The sequence below is a fragment of the Chlamydotis macqueenii genome, chromosome 21, assembly GCF_036417535.1.
Source record: "Chlamydotis macqueenii isolate bChlMac1 chromosome 21, bChlMac1.mat, whole genome shotgun sequence".
NCBI lineage: Eukaryota > Metazoa > Chordata > Aves > Otidiformes > Otididae > Chlamydotis > Chlamydotis macqueenii.
Window position 1 is genome coordinate 4775675 of NC_141576.1, and position 25389 is coordinate 4801063.

Consider the following 25389-nt stretch of genomic DNA (forward strand, 5'->3'; position numbering starts at 1 on the left):
AGCTCTGCATTGATGGGGCAGGAGCACAGCATCTGACATTGTGGGATTGCTTTACTGGTGGAGGAAGGAGCATATAGTTCAACAGCATCTGACTTTAGCTTTTGACTTGACAGCCCAAGCAATGTTCTTCTAGCCCTGCCATTTTGCATGCAATTTCCTGATTTTTTTTTAAATATAGCACATCTGGTAATTGTACCTAGAACAGTTCTCCATCATGCACTGATGGCAACAAACTGTGCACTATAATTAACACCTGGGCTTCTTTTGCAGCCTTGTTAACCAGGAGAACAGCAGAAGTAGAAAGCTCTTTTGTCAGAGCTGGGACCAAACCATTCATCTGAAGAGGGGATTCCAGCTCCGTGCACCAGCTTACTTCTTCCCCCAGGTTTGTGTAGCTGTACGCAAGTACAGCAGCCCAGGAGCCCGTCATTCATCGGCCATTTACTGTTTTGTCTATTTACTGCAACCAGTGACCTGATTCCCCAGCTATTTTTGCTTCCTCATGCTTATTAAAAGCAAATCACCAGGTGTAAATGCAGATGCCCAGGTAGGGTGGGTTCAAAATTTGGACTTCCCTTTCTGAAGTACCAGGTGAGAAACAGCCATGCTCTTGCTTCCTAACACAGTTCCTCTAAAAAACCTTCCTAAACCATTTCGCATATATTACAAGCTTGCCTCTTTGACAGAAGGGAAAAAAAAAATCCCTTGATAGGATTTATGTGCAATTAGCTGGTTTATTCATTTAACAGGTCTAATTCAGAGATCAGCTATGTGTGAAGTGCACCAGGTTTCTAACCTGCATGGAGCTCAACCAGCTTAGACCACACCTTACACAAAGTGCGTGAGAGGAGGTATTTACCTCGCACTGAGCTTGGCCTGGTAAATTTGGTATTTATAGCAAAGCTCTTCTTAAGAAGGGCTTGACAGAGGAGATAAATCTCAGAAGGAAAAAAGTTGCCAAAGAAAGGGATGTTGTCATTGTCCTGACTGCCTTAGCAGAGAGGTTTGTTTCAGTAGCTAACTGTGCCTGCATCTGCTTTCAGACTTCATCTGCTGAACCAGCTGTGGGGCCTGGGGAAGCCTCAACTGCAGCTGTGAACTCACCTTACTGCCAATAGATGCTGGTCCATGCTTATTTGGACACTGCCAAACAGACCCGGGTCCAAACACACCCTCATCCCAGGTCCAACGTTCTTGCTACTCAAACTCCTTTCTCACGTAAGGGGTGCTGAGCATTCTTGGCATTGCAGCTTCTCCAGTCCTTACACAAGACAAGGTATTTAGAAAATGCCAACAAATGATGAGTCTGTCTAGCTAAAAAAAATGCAGTGATAAATAGACAAGCTTAAAAATAGTTTAAAAAATTAACTATAGTTAAAAAAACCCTAACATTGATCAATAGACAAAGGCAGCCAGGCTTTTTCCCTTAAATAGTCCCTTCTGTGCAAAATCCTTTCACAGCTGTTACTCACACCAGTGCTAAGCAGACCTAGCATCTCTCAAACATCTCTATTCTGGCTTTACTCCTCACCGAGCAGCCTCATATCCCATCTTCTGACAGCAGAGCACTGTTGTACAGGGTTGTTTAGGGATGTAACACAGGCTTTACCTCCGAGCATTTTACAGCTCTACTTCCTAACAGCAGCTTTTGAAATAAAGTCTGTGTTTTTTTTTCCAAACTAGAACTGAAGATGTTCTTTAAGATCCAGGGTTTAAAGTAAATTCTGTGTACCCTGAAGCATCACTGGCTTTAAGTGTGCCATCTCCATCTTACCAATTTAAAACCGTGAAAGAGAAAATTGACTTCAAACCCAACACACTGCAACACATACAATGCCCACAGCGGGGCACTGCTGTGCTCCTCACAGAGAACAAACATTTCCAGCCCCAGGTATTTTTCTGGGCTTGAAAGACCCATAGAATAGTCATTGAAGTCAAGCAGAAATTAATCTTTTCCTTACATATCTGCCATTCTGGAAAAAAATCCTAAGCAATAAGCACTGGCTTGAACAACCACTCGCTCAGTTGTGCAATAATTTGTTTTTTTCCTACCTGGTAAGGGACCAACATTACAGCTCTGCTGCCCACTCCCCCATTCTGGTGCCACTGCTCTGACAATGACTACACAGAGCACAGAACAGCAACGGTGCCAGAGCCACTGAACAGCCTCTTGCCAAACCCCAGGAAAAAGGAATTCTTCCTCCTCATCTACAGGAACATAAGCATCAACTGAGGATGAGCCATATGCTTCGCAGTCTCTCTCCCTGCCTTCCCTTGGCAGCCAAACCAGCAGAGCTGCAACCTGTAACAAGAGAGTTTTGGAGACAAATATTTGCTCATCAGCCTTTTGTTTATGGCCATCTGTTCTTACACAGCCGGAAAGCCCCTGAAGTCCTTTCTTTCCTCATGTAAAAGATGGTACCTAAATACTAACAGGGTAAAAATTAAAGTGCAGCTATCAGATCAACTTTCAGTTACACCTTATATTAGAGTGCTACTAACCAAGATAAAACAAATGCAGCAGTTAACATTGACTAGGGTTTTGATTTTCATTGAATAAAGCATCCCACTTATACCAGGGTTCCTTGTACCACATGACACTAAAAATATCTACAAAACATATCACCATCACCTAGAATCACTGATTCCAGGTGTAGCTTTTCCTTTTTTCTCTTCCAAGCACAAAGGTTCTGGAACAGTACTGTTCCGCAACTCGCATCCTGTCAAACTACACCTCCTCCTAGCAGCAACAGATCGAGATGGAGGTTACAAATTCACTCTCAACACGGTTAACACTGTGCCAGCCTCCTGCTAAAAGCCAAGGCTATCACCGATGTTTTTCAGTAATACTGTGACAAGACTGCCAAGCAGACACCTGCAACAGTCCATGATAAAGGTTAACCACAGCACTTGTCAGGATACCCCTCATCTCTGATAAATGAAGGAAGACCTCTGAGCTTTTTTTCTTCTCCCCCGCAGGGTCTCAGTTGACCTAGGGGTTAGAAATCTATTCTTAGTCCCCCTTCCAAATGACTAAACATACCCTTGAAGGCCACCTCTTGATAGCAGGCACAGACATTCAGCTAATTCTTTATCTATTTGTTACAAAGCAACTTAAGTCCACCCCACAGCCACAGTGAGAGCAGTCCAACTCTCGCTCCCTGCAAGACAGCTTTAAAACATGACATGATTACGCAGAGGCAGGTATCCCTGCTCCTCAGTCTCCCCCAGAGTAAGTCAAAGCCACACTTTGTTAAGTTGTTTGATGCTTTTATTTATCACATGTAAAAACACTACTATTTCTGTTTGCAGGTACCTCTCGCTGTGCTGCAAGTCACACAGCTCCAAACATTGAAAACCAGACAGGCAGAGAAAGGAATTGAAGTGTTTATGCCCAGACTCACAAGGTCATGGCCCCAGAGGGTGTTTAATACACAGAACCCCCTCACAGGGACTGTTCTACAAAAGCAGTAGAGCATCACAAGTAACAGGTCAGAGTTGGCGAAAACACTAGATGAAGGAACCGTCTAGGGGGTAAGAGGACCTGCAAACTGTTTTTTCCTTCAGCTGCCTTTATCTTTCTAATATAAGTAACTGTGATCTAAGTAGATGACTAGTGCGTTAAACCAGAACCAGGGTTGACTGATCCACAGAGCTTAGTTGACACGAGGGTTCCTGAAGCTCCTTCCAGCAAAACGGGCCTTGCTGCCAAGCTCCTCTTCAATTCTGATGGGAAGGGAAGAGAGCAGTGGGTGTGAGCAAACAGTGTAGAACTCCTGCACCAGCACAGCTGCTGGCCCTGTACCAAATCATCTGATCTACCTGGTACTGAAGATACTACCAGTGTCACAAGCCAGTTCCCATCAAGCAACTTCAGTTACACATTTAACTGCACTGGTCAGTATCATCCATCTCATAACTTCACCCAAACATTTTCAACACTTGCCCAAGGCAACAGCATCATGCAGACAGAAGGACCATGTCTCATAGTGTCAGTTTCTGTCCTTAAGCTGCAGTGTTTGAGATGAAGACCAAGCTGTGCCCTGAATCCACTACTAGAGCATCCACTCTATTTGAAGCTTGACCCTCAACCCTTCTCCATCCCTCAAGAGTCTCACCTCAGCAGCTGGTTGTACTTGGCTAGACGCTCAGATCGGCAAGGGGCACCAGTTTTGATCTGAAAGGGAAATCAGAAAGTTAGTGAAGAACTACAGCAGAAATAAGGCCACAGAAGCCAACACAAAACTGTTCTTTTCTGTTTAGAGTAGTAAGCATAATCACAAGCTTTATTTCAGCATCAGGCTCTAAATATCTGTATACTCAAAACACGACTGGGCTTGGGAGCAATAAAGATTTGCTAACAGCTTCAGTATCAGCAAATCCCAACACACCCATAGAAGTTTGTTGGTTTTTTTTTTTAATTGGTGGTTAAAGTTGAATTTACACAAGATCATACGTTCCCTTGTCACGCTCCCATTAGACAAATCAGCTTCCAGTATACAGAAGCTGCAAATCTGCATGCCTTAAGTCAGAATAGACTCCAACTACTCTGTGGCAAAGCTTCATCACCGTAATACATCAAACAACAGCAAACTACAGCAGTACAGATACCAACCTGACCAGTGCAGAGACCAACTACCAGATCAGCAATGAAGGTATCTTCTGTTTCTCCAGAGCGATGACTCACCATCACGCCCCAGCCATTGGACTGGGCGAGCTTGCAGCTGGAATAGATAAACAGATCAAGTCCCACACCATCCCCCTTTGCTTAGCAGCCTTCTCTCTAGTCACTAGTGGTGCTGCCAACAGGCATTCCCCACTTCAGCAAGACAGAGCTGCCCTTTGATACACGTTACGGTTAGGATCACGTGAAAACACAGTGATACAGAGCTGCTTTCACACATGCTTAGACCCAGTGGACTTGTACCTATGTGGACTTCAAGACCACAAAGGCACAGGTTTATTTGTCAATATTCTCTATTAGTTAACAATTATTCTTTCACAGATACCCAATCAACAAATTTCTACTCCACTAGCTCCAGTCTGTATTTTCATCTCCCTCAGACAACCCCCCTCCCTGGCATGGCCAAGAGGGGAGAACTTACGCTTGCAGGGACTCTGTCACAGAGCCGATCTGGTTGACCTTAAGAAGGAGGCAGTTGCAGGCTTTCTCCTCCACAGCCTTGGCAATACGCTTTGGATTGGTCACAGTGAGATCATCACCAACCACTTGGATGTTCACGCTGCCAGTGAACTTCTTCCAGGCAGGCCAGTCATCCTGGTCAAACGGGTCTTCGATGGACACCACTGTAGAAGGATACAAGGATCTTTAAGACAATGCCACTCTGAAAGGTCTTGTTTGAAAGCAGTGGTACCTAAGTGCTGCAGCCAAGTCCTACCCATCTCAAAGAGCATTCTTACAACTCCTAAAAGGCTGTTTGTTCTGCCCTTGATCCTTCTTCTAAGGGAGGCTGCATCCTAACTCCTTCCTTCAGCAATCAACTCCTGTTCACCACCACTACCGTGCTGCTTGTTGACAAACAACTTACCGGGGTAGTTCTTGACAAAGCCCTTGTACAGGTCAGCCAGCTGATCAGGAGAAATGTATCTGCTGGGATCATCAGGGGATTTGAAGTCCAGGTCATACTTTCCATCACGGTAGAACTCTGAGGCAGCCACGTCCATGCCAATGACAACCTTGTCAGTGTAGCCAGCCTTGCCGATAGCAGTCTTGAGCAACTCCAGAGCTGAAACACAGTAAGATATTTGAGTTCCTGCCAATCATCTTAACTCAAAAATATTCACTTAGCAAAGAATCTCCATTACCCCTTACAGAAAAAGCCCAAAGGCTGCATAGAAAAGGTTCTTAAACTCTCCCAGTTCTGAACTGACTGGAACAAGATATTCCTTTAATACTGCTTTTAGCTTGTAATACCCTTGAGACACCATTATGGGATTCATAATCTCTTCAGGCAGGACTGCATGTCAGCCCAGAAAGCTTAATACTAGATGATACTACATCCTCTTTCAGCTTCATGCATGTGGGCAGGAAGCAGTGACTGCACTTTAATCCCTTTTAGCTCTAGATCAGGTGTTGACCATGAAAGCAGTACGTGTCCAAACCCTGACGGGAAACGTGACACACAGCCTGCCTCTGCGCAGCGCATCCTCTTTGTGTCTACCTGTTCTCCACTTGCACATTTATATGCAGAAGAGGAAATTAACTTCAGCAGGAGTCTTTGGATACTACCTACTATGCAACCCTGTACGGCAGAGTCCAAGCAAGGAAATTCAGTATGGTCACAACCAGTAAGGGTCTCCCAATCACCTCGACTCAAAGCCAAGCAACTGGGACAGAGAGGCTATTTACAGTAGGAAGCTTAGATCAAGTGCTTTTGGGTTCGTCTTTTTTTTTATTTGTTTGTTTGTTGTTTTGTTTTTTTTTCTTAAAGAAAGCAGCTGCTGCGAGCAACACAAATTCCTTGGACTGTAATACTCATTCAAGGTCATCTTCACTGATGCCCACTAAGGTACAGACCTAGAAGGAGCTGCACGTGACTGTGGGATTCAAACACCCCGATTTCTGGTGCTGGGTCAGTACCTTCGGTGTCAGGTAATGCAGTTCAGAGGCCACTTTCACCAGTAATGTAACTAAGAGCTTTAAAGTAACAAGTAGCTTAGAGTTCTAGTATTCTACTGGCTTAATAGCAGCTCCATTTCTGCAAGAGGCAGAAAAGCAGCTCTTCCAGTTCAGTTTTTGTGGGAAGTGAAATACCAGTTCCTACAAGACAAACTGCCTCCTTCCCCCACAGGTTTCTGAACAGAACTGTTTGGCTGCAGAAGCAGCAAAAGCTTCAACTTCCCAGGCAAGCCTTCAGGCACTCCCACACATTACCAGGCACAGTCCAAACTGTTTTCCTCCTTTGTCGGCAGAAAAACAACTCCACTTAGTTTTGACTACAGAGTTCTGGGAACCTTGCAATGCATGCAGACATTCCCATATCACTTTTGAACTGGAAGGGGTTAAGATTGCCTTGAGCTGCTACAGGAATTAAACAGTAACAAGGGGCTGAAGTCAAAGCCATCCTGTCAAGCTGCATGAACTGATGTCCGAGGGATTAACTCTGTGGTCCTACACTGGACCACAGCAGTACAGCACCCTGGAAAGTTTGTCGGGATAAGAAACAGCATGAAGAAACAGCAGCAAGTCCTGCCACCTACTGATCTTGCTTTCCACTCATACTGGACAGCTATGGTCTTAATTCTCTGGCTATCAGTTACACCTCGTCCCACACTTAACTCATTCTTACCTTCTTTATTTTCCAGGATGTTAGGGGCAAAGCCACCCTCGTCACCCACGTTGGTTGCATCCTTGCCATACTTCTCCTTGATTACGTTCTTTAGATTGTGATAGACCTCTGCACCAATGCGCATTGCCTCCTTGAAACTCTCAGCACCCACAGGGAGAATCATGAACTCCTGCATAGCCAGCTTATTGCCAGCATGGGAGCCACCATTGATCACATTGAAAGCCTTGGAGTAACCAGAAAGAAAAGCCGAGTTAGAAGGTTTCAGGGCAAACTGATAACAGCATTTATGTTAAGAGACATTTCGCATCAAGTCTTTAGCTAGCTGTATCAAGAGACTTACAGGAACTGGAAGAATGACTTGTGCATTTCCAGCAAGGTCAGCAATGTGACGGTACAAGGGGACACCCTTCTCAGCAGCACCAGCTTTGCATACAGCCAGAGATACACCCAAGATGGCATTGGCACCAAATTTAGCTGAAATAGGGAAGAAATTGTTTACAGAAGTGTTAGATCTTCATAGAGAGACTCAGCAACACCAGCACCATGGTCTTGGTTATGGAAGTAAACAGTATATGCCACGCACCGCCCGTTGTCACTGACAAGCTAAGCTAGAATTCTATAAACCCATCTTTGCCTTTTCACACCTCACCGCAACACAAAGCCCACTTACATTTGTTCTCCGATCCATCCATTTCCAGCATCAGTTTGTCAATCTTCTCTTGCTCCACAACACTGACATTCTGCAGAGAGAAGCAAGCAAAGCACTGCTTGACACAAACACGGCTATACAAACTCTCACCTGCCCACTGCATTTTTCTTTCCCTGGCAGGCACCCAGACTTGCTTAAGGGCAACTACCAACAGTGTAAGAGACCAGTTCTCATCATTATCACACAGCAGCATCTTCCAGTCGATTCCAGCAGAGGCTGACAGATGTGGACACATCAAAGGCCTGTTTTGTTCTTCACATTCAGAGCCCTAAGGCTGTCATGTCCCTTGACTTCCTGATATTTACACTGCTAGCTGCTTGGCATAGCATAGGAGAAAGTTCCAGTTTATGCCTCCTGCCCCTCTGGTGCAAGCTCAGAGACGAGCAGCTTGCTCACAACATACACCCATTTGTAACTTCATACATAACTGGAACTGTCGCTAAGAATGTGCAATCACTTTATGCATTACCACTTAGTTTTGAACCATCCTTTCTAGCTAGGGCTTAGGGTTGATGAAGTGCACAGGAATCTCATTCAGGAAGACTTCACCAAGATCCCCTCAGATTCCCTTCCAAATTATCCAGCTTGGATAAAATCCAGTCCCTCCCCATCATTCAGTCACTCTTTTAAACATAAAAGACTTGTTTCTTAACTGCACACCACTGAAGTTCCCAGGTGCTTGAGTATTTCTGCACACTACAACACTAGGCTGCTAGAGGTTGTTTTGATTAAGTGTTAGATATGCAATCATTAAGTGAAGCAATTGCTGTAGATCAGTTTGTTCACATGCACTCCGGTACACAGGCTAACACCCCTCCACATAATACCACTCCCGTAACTGTCTCTAGAAACAACCCATCATTCAGACACATCGGACTGGCATTAGCTGATGTTAGCAGAAGACAGATTGCTCCTACCTTGCTAATCAGTGCAGGCGCAATTGTTTTATTGACGTGCTCAACAGCTTTTGAAACACCTGGAAGGAACAAGCAAATGGGACACTGGTCAACCACACTGGCTGTGCAGGCATTAGTAGGTGATCTCAGTAACAAAAAAATCTCAAGAATACCACCTAATGCTACTCAAACCCCAATCCAACCTGAGCTAACAGCCAAATCTAACACTTTTAGAGGTCATCTCGATCGAATGGAAGTTGCATGAAGTCAGCATCATCTAGGAATGCCTGCTGCAATGTTAGTTTGCAAGACCATGCACTGGAGAAATTCATCCAAGTGACAAGGTTGCACTGAAAGCACATCCATTACCTGTGTACACAATGCTGTCGCCAGGAACTCGTTAACATATTTAACAGCTCTGGATACACCTGACAGAAGCGAAATGGACAAGAGAATCAAGGCAAGACATGAAGACCCACAGCCAAAACCAAAGCTAGTCATGCAAGAAAAAGAAAAGGACACAAACAGGTAATCAGACCTACAAATCAGCAAGAGTCTGATACTGAGCAGCGGACTAGAAAGAAAAGGGTTCAAAGGGCAGAGGAAAAGTGTGCATCAGCCAGTGAGGCTGTGTTTGGTCCTTCCACCCTGGTTTCCTTACTACTGCAAACACCACTGGGGACCCAAATCTCAAGTGGCTGAATGACAGCACTTAAGTTTTTAGGATAGGCTATTCCTATCCATTCACTGAATGGATGAGCATGGGGAAATAAAAAGATTTCCACCAAAGTTCAGCATGCAGCAGCTCAGGCATTTCACTATCTGCTACCATTTTGTAACACTGCTAAAGCATAACCTTAGCGCACGCTGAACACCTGATACAACGCTGAAGTACACTGCCTCGGTACGTGGATGCAGGCACAGAAGTTGTCTGCTCTTGCTTCACACAGGGAATATAGAGTGAGCACAGCACCATCCTTTTAACCTACGTGGACCCAGCATCACGTAAGCCAGCAGTTCCAGTGTGAACTTGCTTCTTCCCCATAAGCAGAGACCATCATTAGTCAGCTACCAATATTAGCCCAAGGAATACTGTCATCCCTGCATAGTGTTTAAAGATTTCCAAAGAGCTAAGCTTCAGAACGAGTGAATGCTAATGAAGCACACCCTGAACCACATTAATTGCCTTTTAAATGGTCTCAGTCTGCAGATTTATATTGCAAAAGGCCTAACAGCTATCTGCAACTCATCACACTTGGTGATTTTTTCATAACTCCTATTATTCCCCAGCTGACAAAAACCTTCAGCCTGTTGTGGAACCTCAGACTACTGTCCAGTTAAGTCCCATCAAGAACTGCCTGTAGGATCAAATTTAACAGGTCTAAGCACAAACACATTTAGCATGCTGAGGTAAGCACATAGTTACTCTTCTCAAGGAAGGGTGCCCTAAGTAAATAGCATAAGCTCTTCAGGATATTCAGTCATCTAGGAGTTCATTCTGTGTTTCAGTAATAACCGCCACAGATCTTTTTAGACAAGGCTCTCCAGGTTCCATTCAGTAGTTACCCCCTGTAACTGCTCTTTCTCAATAGACACAACATATTTCAGCTTCCTTTCACCTGACTGGTGGAAGAGTCTGAAGACAAGTAATTCTCTGTCACAGCCAAAAGTTCAGTTGATTGCATACCTTTGGAAGGCATCACCAACGCTTTTACAGCAGCAAGCTAAAAAGGAATTCTGACTGTCCCAGCTCTAAGTAACCATAAGAATTACTATTAGGATGTTTATTAGGTAATGGTATCTTGTATGCAGCTACTAATTTTCCCCCATACTTGCTCTCAAGCTAATCTGGTGTTTGGTATGTTTAGTTTCTTTTCAGAACATGCAATCAGTTCCAAGACAACTAAAATATTATGCCACTAACACAAGCTTAAGTATCCTAGCCACCTATAATGACAGACAAAAAGCTAAAGTGGCTTCAGCTATTATGCATTCTGAAACAAAAGCGTCTTCCATGACTACCAGTGTAAAGCTGCACATTAGCTGTGGTCTGCAGCTGACATAAGCCTCAGGTTTAGGATTTAACATGCTGGATCCAAGGAGTCTCCAGTGCCAGAGCAGATATATTTAACGGCTCTTTGAAGATTTGGTCAATGTCGAGATCTTGTGACTAGCTGCAGTACCACCAAGCCTTTCGGAGCAGGTAGTTTAGATGCTCTTACAGCACACTACTAAAGCACTCTGTTCTCTGACATGCACCAACATGCAGGGCAACAGGAGTGGTGTAACGAAGTACATTTGGGCACACTGTACTAGAGACATTATCACCTAGCTGGATGCCTGAGCCCCATGTACCCACCCACAGCAGTACAGTGATCACCACCGCTACGTAGCTGCACTGCTGGAGGCAGAGTCACTCTCCACATTGTCCTCTGGAAAATCCAGCCGTCTGTGCTTTACCTCTGCCCCAGTCACATGCTCTATGTGGGGTATGTACTGCTAGCATCTTACTGTTAGTCTCCATTGCTTTTGCCTAATTGCCACGCCTTGTACAGAACATGGATGGCAGTAAAGGAGTCCACGTATCCTCTGCTACAATCTGGCATAAATATATGCAGCAACACAGCTGCTGTAATGGTCAAGCTGGGTACCAAAATTCAGGTTTACCTTTCCCCATGTAGCGTGTCTTGTCATTGTCACGAAGCTCCAGAGCTTCATAGATTCCAGTTGAGGCACCACTGGGAACAGCAGCTCTGAACAGACCTGTTCACAACAGAAAAGAGAACAGTCTTAGCGCATTCAAGCCCTCAAAACACTCTCCACCCATACACCATCCCAACCTACCACATACTTCCATCCCTGGAGATGGGAGAGGTAATCTCTAAACCACGTCTGCTCACTTCTACTGATCCCGAGAGAGCTGTCTGCTCTTTACAGTATCATCAATTCATTAGTGTCTCCCTCATACTGATCAACAGCAAGTTCACTCACTCATTCTCTTCCGCTGTGCATTTCAAGTGCTTAAGTCAGGAAAGTCATCCACTCCCCTCCCAAAAAGGTAGCTTTAGTCACCCAATCTACTTTTGAGCTTAGTCTGGCAGACAAGCTCTTAAATTCTTCTAAGATATAGCAGAAAAGGGATAATTAGGAGGCCTCTTTTCTTAATATGAATTCTGAGCTCTTCTGACAACAGCACAGCCACCCAGACAGCCCATTCTTCCAGCTAAGGATGCTGAACTTACAGTGAATTGGTACAGGAAGTCTGCCTGTGGTTCAAGATGCCAGCTTCAGCCTCCAGCCTTTCCCTTATCCCACTACAGCAAAGAGCTTAGTAGGGGCAATCTCATTAAATGACTTCATTAATCTCTTGAGGCAGAAAGATCAGCTATTTAGTTAGTGTATTACAGCTATTGTGTTTGCTCAGTCCACCAAACCACACTGGTATGTGTTTGCACAATGCCTTTGTCAGATCCTATCAGATGTGGGATGAACAACTAGCAAACCAAGGGAAAGCCCTACAATAATTAAAAGTATAAGATGTTATATGTGAAAACCCAATTAGACAAGTTGTTTAGTCACGCCTGAGTACTTGCACAAAGAAACCATTACCCAAGATTCAACTCTGAAGCAGAAGACTGTTTCATTACACAAAGTGACTGCCAGACAAATCAAGAATTAAACTTCAAGTGCAGTCATACAGAGTTTGGGGAATACTGAAAATTAAGACCATTAGCAGCTGCTTAAGGAAAGGAACCAAGGTCTTGGTCTTGTTAACCCAGAGTTTGCAAGTGCTATCCCAGTTTACCCTCCAGGCAAGGGGAGGAAGGCAAATTTGCATTAACACTTGCACAATCTAGACTGCAAGAAGCAGGCCACTTCAAGAAGCCCTTCACTGCTGCTCAGGCCAACACTTTGAGCTCAGCAAATACATCCCAATAGAATGAGGCAGAGATTCTTCCAGGAATTCCCATAAAACCAGCAATACGTTGTATGCAGGGAGGAAAGAGTAAGAACAATTCCACTGCTAGAACAGGACAGTTCGTATACTTTTAACTGCCTCTTAGGTTCTATCAGATACAAGAAAGGAAAACATCTACAGCTAAGTTCTCACCTTTGTTGGTATAGAGGTCTACCTCAACAGTGGGATTCCCACGAGAGTCAAAGATTTCACGGGCATGGATCTTGAGGATGGACATCTTTAACACCTGAAAAGAAGAGTTCAGCATTAATCATAGAATACTCTGCGCTGGAAGGGATCTTCCAAGATTATCTAGTTCAATGCCCCTCTTACGAGCAGGAACATCTTCCACTAGACCACATCACTTGGAACACCATCCAACCTGAGTTTCAACAATTCCAAAGATGGGGCATCCACAACTTCCCTGGGCAACCTCTTCCAGTGTCTCAGCACTAAAAACTTCTTCCTTATATCCAAACTAAATCTAGCCTCTTTCAGTTTTAACCTGCTCATCAATATTCTTCAAACATAGCTCTGTTCAGTCAGTCTTTTTTAACACTCCCACGCCTCTCCTTCCTTGCCTGCCCCTCCTGAACAGTCATCAGTTGCAGCACTCCAGTCATGTGATTCATCCCAAGTTTTAGTGATAGCAATTAGATCACAGCTTTGCAGATGCACAGGGGCTTCCACCTCCTCCTGTTACCCATGCTGCATGCGCTGCTACAGATACACTTCAGTTGGGCTACCGACCCTGTCAACTTTTCATAACAGGCCTGAAATCCTTTAAGGCATTTCACAACCATTTCCCTGTTGGTTCCTAATATATTAGCAGCCCCTGACTCTTCTTTGTTATGCAAAACTATCCCTTCCCCCTTCCAAGTCCAGTTTAAAGCTCTCCTTATAAGTCTACCCAGCTTGTTGGCAAAAATACTCTTGCCCCATTTGGTCAGATCCTGTCAGCTCCCCAAAGATCCAGCTTCTCAAAGGTTGATCCACAATCATAAAAGCCAAAGTCCTGAGTACGGCTACCAGCTACACAGCCAGGCAGTCACCTCATGCTTCATCTCATGAGTTACTTGCATTAGTTCGACTGAAGTCATGCTTACCTGCCCCCTGCACGGCATTACAGCAGGGCTGTCGCTCAGCCTGGGACAGTGCACAATATCACCCACCCTTCTCCTGCTCACATCTACTGCACTGTCTGTTGATCATCTCCTGTAAGGTAGCTACTTGTTCATGGAATTTTTCCATGGTTGCACTTGCAACTACGACATCCACCACTGCCTTCATATACCATGGGGACTTCCAGATATTGAAGCTCCATGCAACCTAAGGTCTGGACAGCTATTCCAGTCCTTGGGAGGATTGTTAGCGTAGAGACATCAGCACAGGCAAGCTGTAGTGCTTCTGTTTGAGTTTCAGCCACAGCCTTGCAGCAGCAGCAGGTGAACACAACTTAATTTCAGCAAGTCACAGGCTCCTTATAGTTCTCAGGAAAAAAGTCCACTAAGAAAGTGGCAATTCTTTTTAAAGGTGTCATCCTTCTAATCCCCTGGAGGCCTAAAGCTTCCGGGTAGGCTTGCACAGCCACCAGCGGAGTTGGGGTGACTGGCAGGTTGCAGCCCAAGCAGGTGAGCAGAGCAGACAGCAGCCCAGTCACCAGCATGCCCTTCCCACCAGAGCTGCCAGGCAAACTGCTGATGCCACTCCCCGCAGACACCACTCCCTGTTTCCATGCCCTGGTTGCTAGCACTTCCAAGAGACTGGTTGTGTGCAGCTTCCAGCAGCTTGAACTGGCCCCAGGCACACCTGCACCAGCCAACTCTCACTCACCTCCCACAAGACCTGCCCCCCCGGTCCCTCTCCCACACAGCCCAGGGGTGCCAGGGGCACAGAAACCCCCTCAGACACCCTCCTCAGGGACCTCACGAGCCTTGCACTCCTCTCAGCATGCAGCAGCTGCTGCTAGCATCAGCCTGACATTTCTATCCTGAAGCAACACCTACAGTCATGAGAACAGTTCAAAAACATCCCCTCACACTATTTCAACTGGGAAACTTCTTATACTTGGTGAGAGAGTCACATTGAGAGGACAGAAAGCTCAGCCGAGGTGGGAAGAACAGCCTAGAACCAAAAGCCTTGTGCACAGAAAGATCTAAGGGAATATCACGTCACCAGAGAAGAGCAGCCAAGCAATTCTAATATAGGAAATCTCTGCTGCTAGTTAGAATTCTTTTTGATAAGAGACTAAAGTGCAACAGTTCTTAGTATGGACAGCAGCTGTTCAGAGCCACATATAACTTATCTTGAAATAGAAACAGTCACAGCCGTAATTAAGAACTTGCATTAATAGTTACACCCTGTCTTGAGTATTTACAGGAAGAGTTCTTCCTCTTCAAAGGAATAAAAAAATCACCACAACCTTTTGAATACTTCCTTCTTCCCCCCTTCTCACTTATCTATACACTTTTCCTTAAGAAAACTGCAGTAAGGAATGCCTTATGTAAGCTCAGCTACATTTTAAAAATCAAGTCATACAAATGCCTGTTAAACCACTGACTGGCACCAAACCCAGCTCATCTGCGGAGAAAGCTCAGCCTCAGAAGAACTCTCTGGAAGCTGGCTTTCTGGCAAGCCAGTGTGGGTGGTAACCCTGTTTACAGACATGGTCATGAATTTCTCTGCAGTTACTGCGAAGTTAAGAAAACAGGGCCTAAAACACTGCTGCTTGTACAGAGTGTGTGTGTGCACAGGTGGAGTTAAAATCATACACTCATTCTTCCTCCACAGCAGATTTTTCTCTCCCCATGTTCAAAACATGGGCAGCCATATGGATTGTCCCCTTGGCTTCAAAGAATCCCTCCAGTTGTCTGATCTCTAAGCAGCATATTGTATACAGCAGTTCAAAGATTTTACATGTTGCCTGCTTTACAGTTAGATCCACACACCGACACATTATATGACTAATCTAATAAGCAAGACAACTTATTTCAAGCTGGCCTTCACGCTGCCACTACTTAGCTTTAATCAGTAAATATATATACTAGAAATAAATCCCTGCAACTCTCCAGTTATCAGTCCCACCCACGCTAAGGCTTATCTTCCTGTGTGCACACTGAGCAATGGCTAATGGGAAGAACCCCTATTTATCTGAGAAGTGCTTGCAGCACTCACTTTCATTTTCAGAACCACAGCTTTGCAACAAAACATTACACGCCTTATTGTCTGAAAGCACAGTCAGCTCTCAGGATGTCTTAGTGCAACACAAGAAGTGTCTGCTCGCCTTCACAACAGCGGCAGCACTTCAGGAACACGCATTGCAAGAGCTGCCACCGAGAAATGTCAGGTCTGACATTACTCAAGTGTCCTTGACAAACGACCTCTCCAGCAGCTCCTCCCTTTTCTTTAGAAAAGGCATTTCACAGCACTGCACCATTCCTGAAATTCCTCACGTTGCTTTTTTTTTGGCTCCTTTTGCAATGAGCCTCACTTCTGTGTTCAAGAAACAGTTTTCCCACTGAGCTATTCCTGCGTAAAAATCTGATGCTCTTGAGCTCATCACAAGCTAAGCATTACACAATCTGCCTCAATCAATTCAGTCTCATTATAAAGTGAGAGTCAGCCCACTGCACAGGTCTGTGGAAATACAAAATGAAGCAAGAGAGCTCATCAGCAGCACTGCCTGCTCCAGACCTTTGTACTTCGTGATGGAGCTAGCCAAACACATGCAAATACCAGAGTGGTATTTAATGCATTGCCTTAAACCTTTTTTTCGTACTACGATCCTACAGCAAGGTCAGTGTCTCCCTTCAGGAGACGCACACCAGCTCTCCTGGCCTTCCCAGGAGCACACACGTTATTTACGCATTTGAAGGCCGAGTTATAGCCCAACACACCACTGCCAGTTCTGAGTACTAGCTTTACTATCAACTGAAGTCCAAGAAATCACTACTTATTCCCAATCTGATCCTGTGCTTGGCACAAAGAACGCAGTACTCCAACACCCATGCCGAGGACTCCAACTTATTCCCAGAGATTTTGCTTACAGCTGAGTTTATCACCAAGAGCTGTACTTGTGAGCTATTTTGCGGTCACATTTCTCTTAAGTCAAAACAGGGTTAAGACTGAGCACTGCAAGCATCTGAATGGAGACTAAAAAACAACACTAAATTTGGCCATAGAAAGAACTACCCCAGTTAGTGTCTTATTACAGACCTGCCACACAGTTATCACTGCAAGTCTTACACGCCACTTAAAGGTCTTGTAGGACTGCAGCTCTCAAGCTATCTCCACTCTGGAAAAAAAGCTTACTGCTCATTAGACCTTTGACCTCACTGTACCAGACCCTAACATATCAACTCAACTGCTGAAGCACTCCTAAAAACTGAACAAAGGTAGGCCCACAAGGGCACCCTCCCGTTCTACTCCTTTCTGTTCCACGTGGTGCTAATTGACCTCTATGCTCTACACGATGCAATGTGTTTTAAATAATGCCTGGCAGGGAATAAGTCACAGACACGTTGAACTACTTTCTCTTCTAGTTGTTTAATAAGATGGAGGCCTGAAACTGCACTGCCTTCGTCTGTGGGTTTGGATGACAAACTTCACTACTTCCTGCCAGGCTCAGAAAGTCATAGCCCTGCCCTGTGACTCAGCAGTCAAGTAACGGAACAGGAGAAAGACCAAGATCCTCTCCTGCAACCCTGCACGAGGCAGGCTGGTTAAGAGGCATTTTTTTTCCCCCTACACCTTAACATTCACAAATTCACACCAAATTGTCAGGTGCTGCTCCCCAGAAATGCTGCCTTGAGATAATTAACCCCACTGGGAAACCTAAGGCACACAGACTTGAGTGTGGACATCAAATATTAAATATTTGAGATGCGAAGCCGAAGGACATCCGCTGCCACTAAAGAGGGGAAGGTCCAAATCACGACACACAATCCGAGAGCAACTGTTAATGATTAAGAGAAAGAGAGATTAAACCCTGCCTTTGAAAGCAGCCTTGACCCACCGCATCCCCCAGAATATTTTAACGCCCCCCTCCCGCCACCCCGCGCACGCTGGCGGGGCTATGGCCGGCGCACACCGCTCCAGCCCCTCGCCCCCGCCGCTCCGTGCGGCGGGAACGACGGGGAAGCACTGCGGGAAGCAGCCCCGCAGCCGCCAGCACCCCCTCGCAGCCCGCCTAGGCCCGGCCCGGCCCGCAGGCAGCGCCGGCCCGGCCCCATCTCACGGGGGCGGCGGGAAGGGCTCTGGAGCTGCTGCCCGGAAGAGGGGAAACCGCAGCGCCAGCGGGACCTCTCGCCCCGCGGAGGGGCTGGGTGGCTGAGACCACGAGGCCGAAAGGCCCCCGCCGCCGCACTCACCTTGGCCGCAGCAGCCCCGATCGCAACCGCCCCGCTGGCCGCCTCACCACCGACTGGGACAGAGCGCTTGCGCGGCCGCCAGGCTATAGCCCACCCCATGCAGATGAGCCGCCCTCCTCCCGCTCCCCATTGGTCCTCTCCTCCCCTCTCCCGTCTTCCATTGGCCGTCCCCTCCCCTCGCCGCTCTCCCATTGGCTACCTGCGCCTCGCGCCAGAGGCGGGCTCGTGTGCGTGCGCTACGTGCCGCGGCTGCCCGGCCGGCTCTGGAAAATCCCAGCGCCGGCGGGGGGCGGAGCCCACGCGTGTGCAGGGGGACGGGCGGGCCCACGCGTGTGCAGGCGGCCGAGCGGGGAGCCGGGGCCACGCTGAGGAGGTTTTTCTCCGTGAACCAGTAACATCCACAGCGCTTTTTCTGCTGGCAGGCCCGTACAAAGCAAAGGGTTCCTTTGTGCGCCTGCGCACGCATTGCGTGGGTAGACGAACCCACGCGCACGGCTGGGGAGAGAGAGGGGGCATTCGACGTCTTTGTTGTGGCTAAAATTGGAAGGTGGGCCTTGATTTTTTTTTGCAAAGAGTGGACGAGCGTGTGGTTCCCCTCGGCGCTGCGGTGTCGCCGGAGTCCCGTCCCTGCTCTGAGGAGAGGCACGGCCGTGATTTCGGTCAGGCGCAGAAACAGCGACTGGCGCCGGCGAGAAGGCCGCGCGCTGGCAAGGGGAAGGCTGGGAAGAGAGAGGGGTTTTAACTGTACTGTAGGAAAAAGCTAATTACAAACACAAGGAATTTTTGCTTTGATTTCGAAGTGAATAGCGGTTACACTTCCTGGGGTGGAGAAAGGGCGCTCACTCCGTCGCTGCTGACACCTCAGACACCGGGGTGCCAACAGGAACAAAAACTTTTTCAAGTGTTTGGCCGTGATCTGCACAAGGGATGCCCCAAGACACATGCTTGTGCTGTCACCAAAATATAATAGAGCGGAACAGAACTCAACACCAGGCCACAGAATAAAACCTTTGCCAAAATGAAGTGACTCACGCTCCTGAAAAGGTCCAGTCCCTCCACGGGTGTTGAAAAAAACCATCAAATTATTCACTGGTAATTATTTTGTCTGCTGCATTATGGTGAAGGATGAACCATGCACCACTGAATGAACCAGGTGCTCTGTGATCAGGAAAACCTCCATCTGTGGAAAGTAATACTCAACTTTCTGTCGACTCAGCAGTGTCATGGTGTTTCATAAGAGCATGACCACTCGCATGACCTATTCCCAGCTGCGGCACTGCGGAGGGATCCTCTTGCTTCCTGGACTTACTTATCGAACTCCCCAAAAGGCCCCACTCCGTCTCCTCGGTGCTGGCGCGTTGGACCGTGGGGATGTGTGGTGCTGGGGCGGGGGCGTGACTCCTGCCCCCTCAGCCCTGGCTGCCACCCTTCCTCCGGGCTCTCGCTGGTGCTGTGGCTCCCGGGGAATGTTCTGCTTTGGTTATGTTAGATGAGTTGCAGTTGTAATACGAGGTCTCTGTGGGTTTAGTATGGAGAACAGCTGTGCCCACGCTTCTCATAAGCCTGTTTTTCTTCTAGGATTCTTTAACTGAGGGATAGTCACACAGAAGGGAGTCTGCAATGAGGGGAATCCCATTGCAAGGTTGAAACATTTGAACATGCCAAAGGCTGACCTGGGAAAGGCGCGGTCTTGTCCCTTCTCACCTCCCCATGCCCTTAGCCCTTACTCCTGGACATGATCAGAGCACCATCCCCAGCCGTGAGCTTGTGAAGTCCTGAGCAGGGACCGGCGCTTTGCCTTGCTGGGACACGGCGGAGCCCAGACCCATCCGTGTAATCCCATGGGGACTCCCACTTCCCCAGGGTTTGCTTCCTCCCGTTTCACGTGACGCTCCACAGCCTGCGTTCAGACTGGTGGGGGCCTGGCTCTGCAGTGTTTCAGGTACATAACATCACACCTGTGAAGTTCCCCAAGCCTGGAGTTGGGGTTTAGGGGCTCCAGGGGTCTGTCAGTGCCCAGTTCATCCTGACTGCACCATACAAAGCCATTTTCTTGCTTGCAAAGTTATGTTTGTGCTTGCTCCAGAGCAGCCTCGCCCTTCCAGCCTGACTATGCCTGATCATTTCTTCTGGGCACGTTTTTCTTTCCTTCCTGAGAACATCCCCTCGAGACAAGCTTTAAGTCTAATAAAAAGCGGAGGAAATCTGTTGAACTGACCGCCTTCCCTAGGCGTGCCGTGCTGACACAGTACCCCACGAGGCCACCCTGCGTGACTCTTAAGCTCCTAGCAAAGAGACGCTGGGTGAAACCCAAGCTGGTTCGTGACAGTGCAATATGACCCGTGTGCCCCGAGCGGCACTGCATGCTGGTTTTTGTGCTTTTTCTGCCTTGCTGGGGGTGCAGATCCGTGCAGCTGCACAGCCATGAATCAACTTGAAATGCTTCTGGGTTGCGCACAGCTGAGACGGAGCAATATTGGCCACCAAAAGCCCTTGGGATTAAACTGTCACTTTGTAGGTAAATGATTCTTTGCAGTACCAGCCTCCCCAAAACTGCCTCTTATACCCTGTACAACTGTGACCTTGGCAGCAGTTCCTGACTTGTCCTGGAGCCTTACTCTTCCTAGTGCAAAGGCATGAGAGGGGAGCATTCCCCGCACAAACACGCTCCTGCCTGATCAGATGCTGGAATCACAGAACTGGATTTTTTATGCTGGATAACTGCTGCATTTGAGATGCTCCACCATCTTTGCACTTTTTAAAAATCCCTTAATTGCTGTGCGTGGAAAATCACGTAGAGGTGCTGAGTCTTATAATGAGCTGGAAAAGATGGAGCAGAAGAGTAAGGCTGAGGGAAATTCGGCATTTTAATAGCTGAGCAAAAGACTGATGGTGAAGTACGGCAGGGTGCTCTTTAGGAATAGAAGACATATTATGAAAGGTCACAGTTAGCTTGGTGGCAGGCAGAAGTGGAGTGTAAAGCAAACCCTCTGACCTGGAAAGCTGAGCCTCTTGCAGCTCTATGTTGCCGTTCAACCGAACCAAAGCTGGGAGAGAGGACTGGCAGTACAAGACCAGCCTAAACTCTCCCCCTTGGCCCTTGCCTAGGCTTTTCTTTCCTTGTGACCACAAAAGCAGCGCAAAGCAAGCAAATCTCCTCCGCTGCAGTGTGAGCAACAAGCTGTGTGCTGAGAACATGCATCCCCCTCTACTCGCACGGTCCTGTCCCCGGCAGGCAGGACTCACTCGCAGTCCTGGCCACAGACGGCGTGCCAAGAGCCGCGTCCGCTCCACTGAATCGTGTGTTGGCGAGAAAGGGCGCAGCTGAAGACACTGGCACAGGAGTAGCTAGAGGCAGCATTGATCAGGCATCCATGATCAGAAGTCTGGCACTGTTCAGGTGTTGGTATAGTTTTTCCTGGATCAGCAGATTTAAAATTGCGTGTTACCGTACATATTAAAATAAAAGTCAGAGCTGATTTTTAAAATGCCGCTGCTCAGTCATGTATCCTGCCTGATTTTTCTTTTTCTTTAAAGAAAAAGTTGAGCATCCCTAAGACTATGAGATATCCAGGCTTGTTACCAGGTAATCAAATACTCAACGCACTCTTTTAAAATAATGTATTTCTTTCGTGGCTTGGGAGGGGGATGCATGGCTGATGGGGTGGACACTGGGAACTGAGAGTTTCAGGAAACAGAAATCCATTGTAGCTAGTAATCCAACTTGACAGCCCAGGCAAGTTCCCTCACACGTTGGTATAACATGCTGATGGAGCAGATGGAGAAAAAAACACCGACAAAGATCTGGCTTACAGGCATCCACCGCTCAGAAATGGCAAACAATTCTCGAGATCAAAATCTCCTTCCATTGCAAGGCCTAGTCATTCCTTCTGCTTTACAGGCCATGGTAAAATTTTAAGTGTAATATATCTAAGGTTTTTGATTGCTTGTAACATGCTCATGAGCAGAGAAGCTGACTAGGCCAGCCTTTTCCTTCCCTGTTCAAAGTGGCTGGGCAGGAGAGTTCAGAGCTGTGCAGAGGGTGAAGTCACTGGTTCAAAGCGCTGAGGATGCCAAGGTAGGGAGCAGAACCACCACAGACCAGGACTTGTTTGCCAGTGCACTAATATGCTTAATAACCATTATGCAGTGTAGGGCGCGTTCCAGGGCGTGAGCTTTCGTAGCACCTTGAACGCACTTCCTGCATACTCAAATTCTTCTCTTTCTCCCCAGTGCCTCACGAAACACCTGCAGAACATGCGTCCGGGTCGCCGTGTACGCACCACCCTCACCTACTCTAATCCGACAGTTCTGCAAGTGCCGGCCTGTTTGCATTTTGGTAGGTTTCTTTTTGAAAAGCAGCCCTGCATCTCAGTGGCCTTACGAATGAGGCTTTCTAACTGCGTTACTACGTCACCGCAGCCGAGGTGAGATCTCCGGAGGAAGGCGATCGGGTGCAGAAGTCAGCACTGTTGCTCAGATTTCTTCTCTACGTTGAAGAAGTGGTATTTTAAAGGAACGTTCATTGGAAAGGTAACGGCAGAGTCTGACTAACGCTGTTTCTGGGTATCTATTAGAATGATTGGATGACTATTTAAGATGTTTTCTTCCAGGAATTCAAAACCTTCTCTGACTTTGCCTCCTTCTCTCTTGCTTCTCATCCCCCTTTTCTAGCACGCTTTTGTCTTACAGCTTAACTCTGCGATTAAACACCACAAGTTTTAGGCACATGAATAATTAAATTACTTGAGATGACAGACCTGATGTCTTTCTTAATGCTTGTAAGTTCTACTGCTTCTCTTAATTCTCCTACCTTCTCCCAGGATTTTAGAGATGGACTGGTCAGTGTCCTGAAAACGGTTTAAAAGCCACCAGTTCCTGCATTTAATAGCCGGTTGAAAGTAACTTCAGTACAATGACTGGGGTCTGTAAGGGGAGGATCTCATCTGAATTAGGTTTTTTTCAGGTCCTCATATAGAAAACTCGCAATTACAACACAAAAATTAAACTAAAAGTTGCCAGTGAGGATCTGCTGTCAGAGTGACAAACCCCACACAGCTGCAGGGACCTCAGCGGCTATCTCACCTGACAGTCTGATTTCTGATTTTCTCCAACTCCAGCTGGCTTTGGTAGGTTTGGGATTGGAATTTTCTGTGGAAATTACTGTCCCCAGTTTGCAAGCCAGCGAGGACAGGACAGGGAGCTTACAGACGTTGGCCAGAGAATTTTATGTCTGATTTTCTATTAAATGGGAGCTCAGAGTTTATTCAGTACTAAAGGGGGTTTAAGGGATGCTGAAGATGTGGATGACATTAAACTAACTGGCTATTTTTGAAGAGTGATACGAGGGACGCAGGTTTGTGTGAGGCTGTGAATAGTGTAGCAATCGGCAGCCTACACGAGTATACGAGAACTGTGTTAGGCAGAATACATGAGCATATTGTATTTAAAAAGGAGCATTACTGCACAACAACCATGGCAACAAAAAAGAAGCAGATAAGATGGCCGGAATAGGAAAAAAATATATACTACTTTTTAACTACTGTAAATGCTAACCTGCATATAAAACTACCACATCAATTTCCAGGTGATGGTGAAGGGTAATTTGGAAGTGAACCAATGCACAAATCAGGGTGCTAATAGCAAAGAGTACATTTCCCAGCAACTAATGGTCTGATACGGTGAGACTGAAAGCTTTTAAACCAGCTGGATGTGAACTGCCAGGAATTGTGCATCCGAAGGCCATAGCTGCTCACTCAAACCATGACGAAACCACGAAGCAATCCCCTTTATAGAGGCCAGTGTGCAAGTCTGGGTGTTGGAGACTCCTTGCTGAGTAGGTCTTTCCTTCTCACCTTGAAATATATTCTGCTATGAAGGCAAAAGAAAGCTAGGAATTGATTAGCCATTAAGAAATTGTATTTGATATTTAGGGTTTTTTTTAGAATGGAAATGTGAAAAAACCAGTATGAGTAAATCAATAACAACTCATTTGTTTTCTTAATGAGTGCATAATACTTATGTAAAGCACAAGGGTTATCCAGCAGGATTCTCTTGCCACAGAACAGGTACAGCACAGACAGGATTTAAATTTCCTTCATGTTGTTGTCCTGCCTTAAAAATCGACCTCATTCTCATGGGAATCACTTTTCTCTCACACCGCCTTCCCCGCTCCTGCACAGGCAGAGCGCAGTGGTGATGAGCTGCTGGGAGAGGAGGGGCTGTGGGCACTTGTGATCTTGCTGAATGTCCCTGCATGGACCTTGCCTGCAGCAAAAAAAAAAAAAAAAACACCACACTGCAGGTCGAGCGAGCAAACACCGGGGCACAGCCGACTTGCGGAAAGTGGGGACTGGTTTCTTGATCTCTGAAACTGGATGCATCTGTCCGTAGTTTGGATCTCTGAGTCATGCCAGTCTGCTTGTATAATCAGAAGGAAGCAGGCATGTCTGGATTGAGCCCAAAGATACTCATATAAAACACAGCGTCTGTATCAAGGCTGTTTCTCCACAGGGCTAGAAAGGAAGCTTAAGGTGGCAAACTCATACCTAGACACCTCACTTTTACATGCCTTCCTGGATCTTATACGCTAGTGGATATGGAGTAATTGCACCTATAACACTGAAAACTGCCTCCCGTAGGCTGTCAGCAAATACGCTCTGTCCCTGCTCAGCTCCCTCAGCGCGAACCTCAAGCACAGCAAAGAGTTGAGCAAAGTCTGAAATGCAGCAGATGCACCACATGCTGTGATTAAACCCCTGTCAAAGACTTTGTACCCACTATTCCTCCCCATTAGCATGGGCCTGTGAGAACCCATCTCTGGTCCATTTCTTTCTTTCTTTGTTTGCTAGCGTCAGTCTGGGATTCCCTGCTCCATGGGTGAAACCCAGCTCCTCTTTTCCACTGATTTGTCATCTTGTTTTCTGTATTTTCCAATTTACCTGTCACAACAGGGATCCCAGTTAACTACTGGGATCTGATTACAGTCACATTTCTTTGATTCCACCACTGTATTTCTTAATCCAAAGCCATGTTTGCACTCCCTTCCCTGCCTTCCACATCTATCCACAAACTCCTCTGACATCTTCAGAAAATCGCTGCAGAAGCCTTTCCCTCTGGCCAGGCCCCTGACGAAGCATCTCTTCCA

At 46.7% G+C, this 25389-nt stretch overlaps 1 protein-coding gene across 1 annotated transcript; it reads right to left on the reverse strand.

Moving 5' to 3' along the window:
- Window positions 1-3249: 3249 nt before the first annotated feature.
- ENO1 (enolase 1) lies at window positions 3250-18302 on the reverse strand. Its single transcript, XM_086764500.1, has 12 exons — window positions 18243-18302; window positions 13027-13120; window positions 11583-11678; window positions 8937-8995; window positions 7981-8050; window positions 7651-7784; window positions 7311-7533; window positions 5550-5747; window positions 5106-5307; window positions 4616-4724; window positions 4119-4177; window positions 3250-3726 (listed from the first exon to the last, which is right to left on the reverse strand). The coding sequence occupies exons 2-12, from the start codon at window positions 13109-13111 to the stop codon at window positions 3657-3659; spliced, it is 1305 nt and encodes a 434-aa protein (XP_086620626.1). The 5' UTR covers window positions 13112-13120; window positions 18243-18302; the 3' UTR covers window positions 3250-3656.
- Between the last annotated feature and the right edge of the window lie 7087 nt (window positions 18303-25389).

What these genes read in the sequence shown, in the direction of transcription:
- ENO1 (XM_086764500.1), bottom strand. Translation starts at nt 13,111, where the DNA reads ATGTCCATCCTCAAGATCCATGCCCGTGAAATCTTTGACTCTCGTGGG. An exon ending in AGACCTCTATACCAACAAAG is followed by an intron (nt 11,679 to 13,026) that starts GTGAGAACTTAG and finishes TGTTGTGAACAG; the next exon opens with GTCTGTTCAGAGCTGCTGTT. An exon ending in TTGGTCTCTGCACTGGTCAG is followed by an intron (nt 4,178 to 4,615) that starts GTTGGTATCTGT and finishes TTTCCCTTTCAG; the next exon opens with ATCAAAACTGGTGCCCCTTG.